Here is a 13135-nt window from a genome sequence, read left to right on the forward strand (position 1 = left end):
GAAGGAAACTTATAAATCATCTAGCCTCACCTCATTTTATAGGTACATAAGCAGGCCCAAAGAGTTAAGTAATTTGTCAAAAGTTGCAAAGAATCCCTGGAGTGAATGCCTACAGAAGATACTATAATTCAGGTTTCTTCAATCCTAGGCTGTCTGGGGACCTCCCCTAAGAAAAGTATATGGTTTTAATTGTTACTGCCCCCCGAAAATACTCTTTGAATCATTCTTCTTTATTCTTTTCTTATATATTCAAAGACCCCATTTCAGTCTTATCGGCTGGTGGCTGTCCTTCCACTGTTCTTTAAAACATGATCCTTTCTATGTGCTTTTAACCACTCCCTTAGCTACAATGAATACCTTTATGTAAAAGGGATCCAGATCTAAGCCTCTAGTCAGGACCTTCTCCTCACACCAAGCCAACATTGGACATCTCCACTGGGGTTGCACAATGAAAAGTATTCTTTTCCTCTGCTACCTCTTTTAAGTTCCTCAGTTGGCTTAACAGATCCTCTAGTCAATTTGGGCTAGAAAACTTACAGTCACCTTTAATTATGTCCTCTCTTATTCATGACTCCAAATACCTTCTGAAGATACTACTTCCTTTCCACTTCACGGGACAGCCACAGCCAAGGGCTTCATTACTCTCCCCCTGGACTATGGTGCTTATATTCTAACTGGGGTCCCTGCCAGTCATCTCTTCTCAACCCATCCATTTTTCACAAAGCTCTTCAATTGCCTTCTTTAAATACATATTTGAATCTGTCATTATTCAAGCCCTCTTGACTTCTTATTTGAACTAAACAGACTCCTGAGGAGTTGGTACACTTTTCTGTAAAGGGACAGATAGTAGATATTTTAGGCTTTGAGGACCATATTCAACTCAAGTGTGGTAGTGCCATACATAATAAATGAAGAATAATGGTAGCATTTTCCAATCAAACTTTATTTATAGATGTATAATCTTTATGTGTCAAAAATATCGTTTCCCCTTTTTTTCATCCATTTAAAAATATAAAAACCATTCTTAGTTAATGGTCACACAAAAACAGATAATGGGTCAGACTTGACCCATGGGTTGCAATTGCTGACCTTGGGCTAACTGGTCTTCCTGTCTCCTAGATCAACTCTCAAAGCTCACTTTTCACACTGCTCTCTGAGTCCAGCTCCCAACCCAGAAAGTCAATCATGTTGACGCCCCTGCCTAAAATGCATTAAGAGTAACTCAGAATGGGCGAAACTCCGGAGATGGCCCATAAGGCTCTTCTGCTGGTCCCTGCTCCCCTTTCCAGTCTTATCTCCTACCAAACACCTAATCTGATAGTAGAGTTTCTGTTTTCTCCCATCTTTATGTCTCTGTATATATTGGTCTCTCTACCTGGGGTACCCAACCCACTTTCTTCCACTTTCAGAATTCTTACTCATGAACTCACTAATCAAGATTGCTGCCAAATATCTCTACCTCCCTGACTATCCCTTTTCACTGTCAGCTTTCCCTGATATCAGCTTTCTTTGGCTATCGCCTTCACCTATGGTGTAGAATGGGCCAATCCCCCTCCCTATGTGCTCCTGTGGTAATCATCACTTTTATCATTGCACTGTTGTCACAGTCTATTATATTTGCATATACAGATGTAGCTTCTTTACTAGAGTATGAGCAATCTAAGGGTAGAAACTGAGTTTCATTTTTTCTCTCTATGCCTAGGACCAAGCAAAGTACTTAAAAGATAGTAGGTGCTCAATAAATATTTGTTGATTAAGTGAATGTTACACTCACCCATTTGGGTCCTTTAATTAATGCTAAATTTCTATTTTCCATTTTTTTTTGAGACAGGGTCTTACTCGGTCACCCAAGTTGGAGTGTAGTGGCGCAATCACAGCTCACAGCAGCCTTGAACCTCAGAGTTCAAGTGATCCTCCATCCTCAGCCTCCTAAATAGCTGGGTCTATAGGTGCACCACCATGCCTGACTAATATTTTTTGTTTTTTTGTAGAGATGGGGTCTCATTGTGTTGCTCAGGATGATCACGAACTCTTAGCCTCAAGTGATTCCCGTCTTGGCCTCCCACGGTGTTGGAATTACAGGTGTGAGCACTGCGCCTGGCCTCTATTTACCATTTTAAAATCCAATAAGGAGAAACACCAAAAAAGCGGTAGGCTATTTTTCTTTTAGGTTGATGTACAGATCTCTACTACAGTTTTTAAATTTTCTTTGCCTCTAAAGATTTGGATCCTTATTTCATCATTACTTTCAACATGGTTTTCATATTCAGTTTTAAACTTTGTTTAGAATATGCCATTTGAAGTGTTTAAGTTGAGACTGTGTGGTAAGGTGTTATCTGCGTGGGAGTTATGTATTTCAGCTGATCTACACTGGAAAAGAACGACACAACATTTCTCAGTCACACACCTGAGTATACTGAATCAATAAAGTATGGTGAGGGGTGGCAAACTTAAAAAAAAAACCAAAAAAACAAAAAAGTACTATATATCAGAAATAGCCCAACAACCAAATCACATTGTCAGTGCAAAGGGGAGATATACACAGTTCCTTGCATTTCTAATTGTCATCTTTAAATTTATGAATGTGGATTTTATAAAACATGAATATAGACTAAGCATAAAATGCTTACAAAAGAGTACTGCACTTAGAAAATAATTTTTATTTCCTGTAAAACTACGTTTAAATTTTAGTAGAATTGGTTTAAATAAAGCTCAATAAAAAAAAAGCTTTCTATGGAACCAAGCAAAACCGTTTTTCTTAAGAACAAAGGAATTAGTTACCACTCGTCCATTTTCAGCAGTTGCTGCATCTTAATATGCTCTACTTGCAAGAAATTGATCTTGTCAAACACTACAAATTGATACTACACGGGAAAACTCTCTACGGACTTTGACTTCAGAAATTAACTCTCTGAATAAGACAGAATGGCAAAAGGGGCAAAACCAGCATTAATATTTATTTACTGAAGCTCAGCCACACTGAGACATTAAAAGCTGTCCTATTTCTGAGGTTTAGCAGTGCTTAGCACACAAATGGTTGGTTCTGAATAGAAGTCTGACAGAAAAGAAAAACAATTAACATTACCATGATGAAGCTAAATTCTGAAACTTCTAAGATTAAATAGCCACAGGAATTACGCTAACGTTATGTTCTCAGTTCTACAATGACAATAGTTTAAATGAGCATTAAAAGAACAGTTATTATTCTGCAATATTAAGCAATTTTTTTCTCATATATGTGTTTCATCTATTAGGATTTCTTTCTAGATACCATACATGTATTAATAATTTATTTTCTTTCTTTGCTTTCTCTTTCTTTCCTCTTTCTTTTATTGTTTAAAAGGGAAGATGTCAAATCATTTGGAATATTATCATAACAAAATGTTTTATACAAGGTTTGATTTTAACAGAACCAGAGGCATCTTAACACTCACCCAAAACTTTGGGAGGTTCACCAACCTCTAGAATATTTTTTTCTCCAAATGCAGGCTGTTCAAGTGGTGCTTTTCTCCATCTGTTAGCATACCGTGCTCAGAATTACATTGTCATATTTAATGTAAAAGGGATCAGTCCCCTTTCATAGTTTAAATTCAACATATTACTATGATTGGAAGACCAATGTTTTTCTAATTTATAAACCAAACCAAATATCATGAACTTACATGTTTATTTAAACAAAGTTCTCTCTAAAAACTGAAAAACTCTAAGAACTGAGCAACCCCAAAGGCTTGATGTGAACACTGCAAAATCGTAATAAAACTCAAAGTGAAAAGAAACCACATATGATAAAGTGAAATATCTACTTTCTCTTTTGAATTTTTCTTTCCATGTGTGTATTTATGTGTGTCTGTATGTGTGTGTGTGTGTTTTTTTCCAATGCAGCAAATTCACAATGCTTACAACCTAAAGAGTCTTACTGTAATTTAGGGCCGAGCTACATATTTACTAAAGTTGATGACAATGATGATCACATCACAAAATCTCATGATGGAAATGAAGTAATTTGAAACCTCAATGGTGTAAGCCTGGTTATAATAATGATTTGAACATGAGCAGTGCCAATCTATTTCATCTCGAAATTTTACACCTCCTTAGGATGCAGATTCCTTATTTTGTATCAGTTCCATTTCAATTTGCATCTTACAATTTATTTACTTTGTCTCTCTCACCACTGACAGTATTTTATTATTTTCCTAAATGAATTCCTCGCATCCTTCAATTCAAGATTTTTATTAGACGTAGAATTAACAGAAGAGGTAGTAGTGGTGGTAGGAGAAATATGTCATTTCGCTTATATTGATAGAGAATCACCTAAATATTTGAGCATTGTAGATGAAAGGTTTTGTAATCTATCAGTAATTCCCTGCCACACTTATCATTCACATGTCTGGGTGTTTTGCTTACCACATCTCCACTTTTCTTAATATGCCTGAAAGCTATGTGTGAATTGAATGACTAAGACTAACTCTAACAACTGTTTGGAAGCCTGTGGCAAAAATCAGTGGAATGAAATCGGTGCTATGGCGCATAATGGGATTAGGGAGTACCTGGTGAGGTGCAGTTGGTGCTCGGATTCGCCCAGCAGTTCTGTTAGTCTCAGGCACTCCACTCTGGCCCGGGCTGCCTTCTGCTGCTCCTGTTCCAAGTGTTGTTTGCTTTCACCCAGTTCTATTCTCAATTTCTCTATTTCCTTAGGTAGAGAGAAGGGGGAAAAGCATCCATATAAAATACATGCACTTGAATTCAAAATTAGCTCATTTTTATTTTTTGCCACGAATTTCAATGTGATAAAAAATTATTAGAAAATTTAGGCTAGCTTCCATTTTATGACAAAAGGAATTAGCACATCCAAAAATGCACATGAATGAGGTTTTATTTTGGATTGTAAAATGAAATCTAATTTTAAAAATGAAATGATTAAATGAGAGTAGTCAAAGTGGATAATTGCACTTTCATTCTAAGAGTCGTTCCCTTTAAAAAGTAATATTTACTTAAAATACCACTGCCTTTAAAATGTAACATTTTTGTGTGAGATTCAATCAGACACATGCAGTGATTTACATCAAGTATGTACTTTTTATTCTAAAAGATAAATTTATGGCTTCATTTGGGTGTTTTGAAACCCAAATTAAAGGTAAAATAAATAATTTAAGAGAGATTTTCGAAAAATGTGAGGTGTAAAAAATGGCAGGATTATGATGTTCAATATTACTTGGAAAAAATAATCCAGGAAAAAAAAAGCATGAGAAATTTAAGCATTGAGAGTGTATGAGATTTCTGAGCTAAAATAATATTTCCATTTAAATTTGCAATTTAAAAAGTCAACAAGAACACTCTAAGACAAATATGAATATATAAAATTTATGAAGGTTTATTTTTTGGTTTCGGGATGAAATTATCCTTATCTTACTGAAACTCAAATATTTCAAAGCAAAAATACCTTATATAGGCCATAATTTTAAATAATTTATATATTAAAGTAGAAATATTTCTTTATCAATAGAACATCTGTAAAATTAAGCCAAAGAATAAAAAAGATGAACCTTTAAAAATATTTAGGCTATTAAAACAAGAAAAAAAAAAAGAAAGGGCAGAAACATTTTCAAATTCAGCAGAAAGCAAGAAGCAAATTTGATACAGAAAAAATTGCAACCTCCTTTTGGAAAACAAAATCATGTGTAAGTAGAAGGATTTAAATTTAGTATTTAAATAAACTTCCAAATTTCCTCATGTCCTTATTCAATATTCTGAACAATCTCCAACTACATTTGATACATCATGGAAGATAAATTAAATAATTCATTTACATTTTTTCTTGTATTCATAACAGCATAAATATTCAGTTTATCTCCATCAAAACCATACATTAACCAACAATAACTTAGTACAGTTCTCAAATATTGGCTTATTTGAAAAACTATGAAATAATTGTATCATTTTCATTCAGTGTAGATTTTCTGTATCTTTCAAATTGGAATACTAAGTTAAACTGACTTATTTCTTTAAAATACTGCGTTATTAAAGTTATACCCATATATTTCCAATTTCATAATTAAATATAATTAAAGAGATAAAAATAATAAAGACTATTAAATTTGTATTGTTTAACATTTATAAAATTAACAAAAGCAAAGAAATACAGAATTGGAATTATAGGTTAACTTTAGAACTTCAAAAATTTATTCATTAATTTTCTTACACAGTCCTATATGTAAGAAACTATACTAAATAATATGATGAATTCAGAGTTCCCATCTCTAAACTCAGTAGTTAATAATTCATCTGGGTAAATGAGACATAGATACACAAGAAGACTATCAAAATGCAAAGCATATAAAAACACCAACTGAGTTATAGAGAAAATTCATGCCTCAGTAGCCAGATGAGGGATATATTAGCATGAGCAAGAAAAGTGAGAAAGAAGTAAGGGCACAAAAGCTCTGGAGTGATACTTTAGATCACATTATGAAAGCTCTTTAATTGTAGATTAATAACGCTACATTTTTCTTATAGATAATAGGGTGACATTAATGGTTTAAACAGGTATGCAATATGACAGAGGTTGAGCTTGAGAAAACTGGATCAGTGTGTACAATCAGTTTAAGGTGGCAAAGAATGGCAGAAGGGAGACCATGAAAAGATAATTGCAGTATTCCAGACATGAGGAGTGGAGGGACTTAAAACAGAAATATAAAGAGAAAATGGTGATTTTATGGAAATAAAAGGAGAGGAATCAGAAGACCAAAGATTACTCCAGAATTTTGAATTGAGAGAAGACAAAAGAATGACAGTAATAGAAAACGTATAAAATTCAAAACTTTTTTAAAAAGAAAAGATACAATTTTTGTAAGCACTATGCAACAATAACAACGTATTTTAAGTACAAATTAGCTGCTTTCTTTTCCTCATGTAATAAAAAGTCAAGGGTTGCGTTGCCAAAACAGTCCAAACACAGAGGTAAAGAACATGGGTCTAACAGCCAACACAAATCAGGGCTCCAGACACAGCTCTGGCACTTTTCTGTGACCTTGGACAAGTCATTAGACTATTATACAGTTTCTTCCTTCTAAAATCGGAGTGATAACAAGCTTCTAAAGCTGTTGTGAAGATTAAATTAGGCTAGGAATACTTAGCAGAGTACATAGCAGCACATAGTAAAAGCTGAATAAAAGACAGCGAATATCATTATTACTGATTTTTCCCTCTGTCTTTCAAGAACAGCAAAGTGACAAGAAAAAATGACCCCCCTAAGAGTATATGACTATCTCTAAAGAGTTCTCAATTTAATTCATAAAACTTCCCCCTTCTCAATGAAGCAGTATTTTGGTGAAAACTGAATAAAACTTCATCTATTGTAATTTCAAAATGTGAAATGCATTTTTGTTAGGAAGATGGAAAATTACTGCCTGCTTCTGATTATCCATGCCAGTGAAAGAGCTTATTGGTGCAGATAATCAAAATCAACAAATAATCTAACCAGCTGGACCAGGGCTCAACACTTACTCCCTGAGTCAGGAAAATCTGCCATGGCACCAAGTCCAACCGTTAGAAGAGAAATCTCTTGCCAGAAATGCCATGCTCCCACTGGCAGGATAACCCTTTGCCTCACCCAACTAGGTCAGGGCTGCTTCCCTGGCTGTATATAGTAGCTTGGGGATGAAAGACCAACAACAGCCATAGGCCAATTGTACATTACTCTCAAAGCACACTATTAACCTGCATGTCTACAGTGCAGTTTGATGTGGCCATCTTTTGGCTAACTGGGCAAAGGCAGGTCCAGATAGCTTTACACCTTATCAAAAGGTATCTTTCAAGTCATGACTATAACCACCAGAACAACTCAAAGTAGAAACTGTTAAAAGTGGTCACTGCAAGAAAACAGTACTGGGGATCGAATTTGGAAAAGGGAGACTTGATGCTGTTCATTTATATCCCTCCACACTGTAGGAAGTTTTTTCTTAATCATGGGCATATATATGTTAACTTTCTTTTTATTGTTGATTAAATTTGCCCATCAAAGTAATGCACCTAATTTAAGTCTCATAGTATTAAATGGCTCATAACAAGGAACAGCAGTGCCCATGGTCTGCCTCCCCGATTTCAAACCTAATCTCAAATGGCATGCACCATTAGTTCTTCTGATGTTTATCTTCATATTTTTAAAAGACAAACTTATACTGCTATTTCTTAAGTTTTCAATATTAGACCTTTCTTACGTGAAGAAGGGTGACAATTTAGGTCTCGCACCACCCACCCTACATACCCACCTCATGCTCCCATATAATGATTTTGGTTAAAGCATTAGTCAGTAGTTCATTTACATTATAGTGATTATGAAAAATCTGCTCACTGCTGAGACAAGCATTATCTTGTTTAAATTAATTTTCTTATGTATCATTTTATTATTTCTAGAATTGTCTAGTTTTTTAATAGTTTGTTTTTCTAGATAACTGACATTTTCCCCCAAATATTCAAACATATCTGTTAAACAACCATCAATAATTTTTTTTAAATAACAACACATATTAGATAAAGTGTATGTTCTTTTAAGAACTGGATATATCCTTCTTGGCACCTTATGTATGGCCTGGTTGATCTCTATCTTGTGTCAAGCCTTCCCTATGCTCTTTTAGAGTTCTCTGTTTTCTGTGTGATAAGTCATCATGTTTCTCAATTTATTCCCTTTTTTGGTCGAAGTACAATCTCCAGGTAGCTTTAATAAGAAAAGGTACACAAAAAGCACATTTTCGAGTATTCGCCTGCCTGAAAATGCTATTATTGTATGCATACACTTGATTGTTTGGCTGGGTATAAAACTCTATTTTGAAATTAGTTTTCATTCAGGATTTTTAAGAACTATTCCACTGTCTTCTAGATCCTAATAGTACAAGTGAAAATCCCTAGGCCATCCTGATTCTTAGTACTTGGTCTATGATTTACGTTTTTTTCTTTCTGGAAACTTTTACAGTCATCTCTTTTTCCTTGTCATTTTGAAATTTTGCAATGCTGAATCTTGGAATGGAGCTGTTTTTCATTCCTTGTGCGCAGTTTTCAGTGAGTCCTTTTCAATCTGAATGCTTATTTTTTTCAGTGTGAGGATGTTTTCTTCTACTATTTTAAAATATTTTAATGCCATACACTTTAGCTCCAGGACATTAGTTGTTGGATTGATTATCTCATTTTCTTATATTTTCCATCTCTGTCTTCTGATTGTAACTTCTGGAAGATTTCTTTGACTGATGACACCTCATTTTGAACATTAAGAAAATTTTCTACCCATTTTGTATTTCTATGAGCTATTTCTTGTTTTTATTGACACTTTTTTACATAGCATGCTAATTTTAATCTATGAATATAATATTTTACCTATTAGAATATACAGTATTTAAATGTTTTCCTTTGCTTATTATATGTTGCCTCAGTTTCCTCCACATTCCTTTCTTGTCTGTCTGATTTGGACTTTCCATTATGTTGTAGGTTTTCCTCAAATACAGGATAATACTTGGCTATCCTTTTATATTTAAGAATGAGGCAGTTAATAAACGTGTGGGTTTAATAAGTTTTGGGGTAATATGATAGTTTATTTAGACTGTTGTTCAGCAAATATTCACTCCCATCTCCCTTCCACTGAGAGTGGAATACATTATGTCTCCCCAGGGACTTTGGGCTTAGCCATATAATTTCATTTGGCCAGTGGAATTTGCATGGCTATAATGTAAGCAAAAATCATAAATAGGTTTATGTTTAGCTCATGTTCTGGTGATTAACCATGAGAAGTGTATGCACTGGGTAGCCATTGCCCCTTCGGCTTAGACCACAGAAAGAATACATGGAGATCAGACCCAAACCCCAACCATGGCCCAGACAATGCACAACCCACGACCTGAAGCAGAAACACCCAGTCAAATACAGCACAGAACAGCCAAAGCGTACCTGACCTTCAGACTCATAAATATAAACATACATGATTGCTGGTGCAAGCCACTGAGTTTTGTCAATATAAAATTATTACTTGAAAGGAATAAGGAGTGTTACAACTATACATCACCTTAGAATTTTATTTGATATTTGAAACAACTGCATGAAACATATAGGGCAGGTATCTCTGTTTATACATATAAGAAATTTTCGGTTGAAGACATTGAAAATTGTCTAAAGCAGTACACTCAAGCCTTGAACCAGATCTTCTGACTTCACTGCCTTCACCACATCGTACAATAAATTATGCAGTTGCTTTCAAACATTTTTTTGGCCAAGATCCATAGTAAAAAATCCATTTTAAATCACAATTCAGAGACACACACACATATAAATGTAAGAAGCATTTCAAGAAATAATATTAACTCTTACTATGTGTGATGTGCTCTGACATTTCCTATTCCATCTTATTTTATTCTACTTCTTTTATTTTATCTTATCTTATATATATATTAAGATATATATATATATATATATATATATATATATATGGCTCCCAAGTAGCTGGGACTACAGGCATGTGTCACCATACCCAGATAATTTTTTTTTTAATTGTTAGTAGAGACAAAGTCTCGCTATATGGCGCAGGCTGGTCTTGAACTCCTGAGTTCAAGCAATCCTCCCACCTCAGCCTCTCAAAGTGTTGGGATTATAGGCATTAGCCACTATGCCTGTCCAATTCCACTCCTTAAAAAAAAACATTTCTTGCTTCAATCTATAAAATTGATTTCACAATCCTACAATTTGAGAAGCATTCTGTACTTCAGATAATTAAAATATATTTTTTACATAAATTAAGTAGAACCAAATAAAAAGTTTCATTAAAAGAAATTCTACTATACATTTTTCCTGATTTCCTAAGAAAAAATATCCAAAGAAATGAATGCAAAACCTATTTGAAAAATTATATAACATCTTAATTCAAAAGGATAAATTTGTCTGGAAAGAAAAAGAAGCATAAACTATAATACCTCAATGGTAGTGATTTATTCCTGCTAGTAAACATTATGTGACTTAAAAATTATTTCGCCATCTTTAATATAGGGTGACTTGTTTGTGTAACAGAAGATGAGAATGGGGAGAAGAAAAATTACAGAACAGTAAGAAGACTAGATCCAAAAATCCTCACAAGTTAAAAGAAGGAACTGGTGGATTTGAGGCTGACAAATTTTGACAATGTGAATTTATCACTTAGAAGCCAATGGATGAATTCAAAGAATATATTTCCAAAAGTAAGGTAGTACATAATACTGAAAATTGAAACATATAATCTATCACTTGGGAGAAAATAATCATTTCTATAAAGTTCTGTGTGTGTAAAATATGAACTCATTGGAAATTTAGTATTTACTAGTTCATACTTTTATTAACTTATAGATGTTAAGATTGATTTTGTCAAATCATTAGTAAATTTTTGTCTAGAGCTGCACTAGCTTGCTTTGGCTATTTAAATTTAAGCTAATTAAAATAAAGAATTTAGTTCCTTACTTGCATTAATCACAGTATAAGTGCTTGGTATCCACATGGTGATTCCATGGCTACCATATTGGAAAGTGCAGGTATAAAATATTTTCATCATCACAGAAAATTTTTTGGCATAGCACTGGTCTAGAATATAGCAAAATTTATTTCTAAGACTCATTCTCCAAGCTAGACACTTGGGGAACCAGCCTATGTGAACAAAAGGATATTATAAGTAGTAACTCATTTTAGAAACAGCCAAAAATGATTGTCCTCTTCACTGTAGCAGATGCAGAAGGTTGCTGATACCATTCTAGAAATCCTGTTCACGGTTACCATTGTTGATTGCACATAACGCTGACTTCATGCTTTCATTGTGGACTTAATAGTAACACTGATACCAGCTATCATTTTTGAGTGCTTACCATGTACCAAGCACTGTCTTAGCATTTTATATTTTAAAATTCCATTCTGTGTTCATGACAACCATATAAAAATAAGTATCCTATTCCTGTTTTACAGATGAGAAAACTGAAGCTCACAGATGTTAAGTAACTTACATAAGATTATACAGTGGCAGAGCTGAGATTCAAAACGGAGTTAGTCTGATTTCAAGTCCTATAATCTTTCTACTACACCATATTGTCTCCCTAAACAATCCTAGATACAAGAGAAAATAAAGAAGAAATGACACAGTCTGCCTTCTAAAACCTCTTGGCCTATAATGTGACATAGGTGGAAGACACAAATAGCACAGAGACAAAGGAGAAGATACAACCCAGATGACATGGGTCAAGTATCATGCTACCAAACACAAGGATCTCAATGTGCAAAGCCCTGGGCCTGGTTCACTCTGAAGAAGCATTTCTGCAGGAGACTTTAGGGCTAGTGACTTGAAGACGTCCTGAGGTTTGGATTTGTTTAGCCTCAAGTCCCACTGTCTACACCTTTTACAACATGATGAACTCCACGCCAGCCTAAGAATCAACGTGCAACTTAACCTTTCAGCCTTCCCAATAAAATATGCAACATTTTTGTGGAACTTTTCAGTTTTCCAATTGCTTCCAATGTGGCTATTTAATCAATCCTTACTCTAAGCAAATATTCTTTAAGGAATTTTAAGAAACTTTTTTTTTTCTTTGCATAATGTTAACAGAAGTGGCATCAACTGATCACTTAAATTCAGAAGCACTTCCTCAGAGCTAACGTAGCTCTCAGCCAAAACAAGTGTTCAAAACAGATGAAATGGAACTATGGCAAGAAAGAAGTGCCTTTCTAAAAGTATGTGTCTAAAGAAGAGAAGAATTTAAGACATCTGATATGAAGCTGACTGTATTACATTGCGACAATACAGCAGACTTTTTGACTAAGCCAAGTTTACACCACTGTTCTGTCATGCCAGGAGATTCAGTGGCAAAAGAATCATTACAACTCTGCGGTCAGTTTACAAAAATGAGTTCAGGTGATATCTCTACTTTTTTGGGACAGGTTTAATAAGACTTTATGTTTGCTAAAAGTGGAAAAAAAATTGCTTTGCACTCTTATCAATGTAAGTTTCTAATCATCACAGACAAAATATCAGGCCATTCATTAAATCTGCAATTTTTTTTCTTTAAAATAATATAGGGCCTTTTCTGCCCCTAATTCTATCATGCTTTTTCAGTGTTCTAAATGAGTAAAATATTAACAATGTTCA

The 13135-nt window shown here is 34.2% G+C and overlaps 1 protein-coding gene across 22 annotated transcripts in view; it reads right to left on the minus strand.

The window, feature by feature from the left end:
* The window catches only part of SDCCAG8 (SHH signaling and ciliogenesis regulator SDCCAG8), a 262973-nt gene that overhangs the window by 135678 nt on the left and 114160 nt on the right, over positions 1-13135 (minus strand). For all 22 annotated transcript variants that reach the window (XM_063593717.1, XM_063593561.1, XM_063593672.1 and 19 more), the window contains one exon: positions 4548-4690. In XM_063593717.1, the coding sequence (XP_063449787.1) occupies positions 4548-4690 (143 nt within the window). The remainder of the gene's footprint in view (positions 1-4547; positions 4691-13135) is intronic.

Source organism: Pan paniscus, chromosome 1, assembly GCF_029289425.2.
Source record: "Pan paniscus chromosome 1, NHGRI_mPanPan1-v2.0_pri, whole genome shotgun sequence".
Classification (NCBI taxonomy): domain Eukaryota; kingdom Metazoa; phylum Chordata; class Mammalia; order Primates; family Hominidae; genus Pan; species Pan paniscus.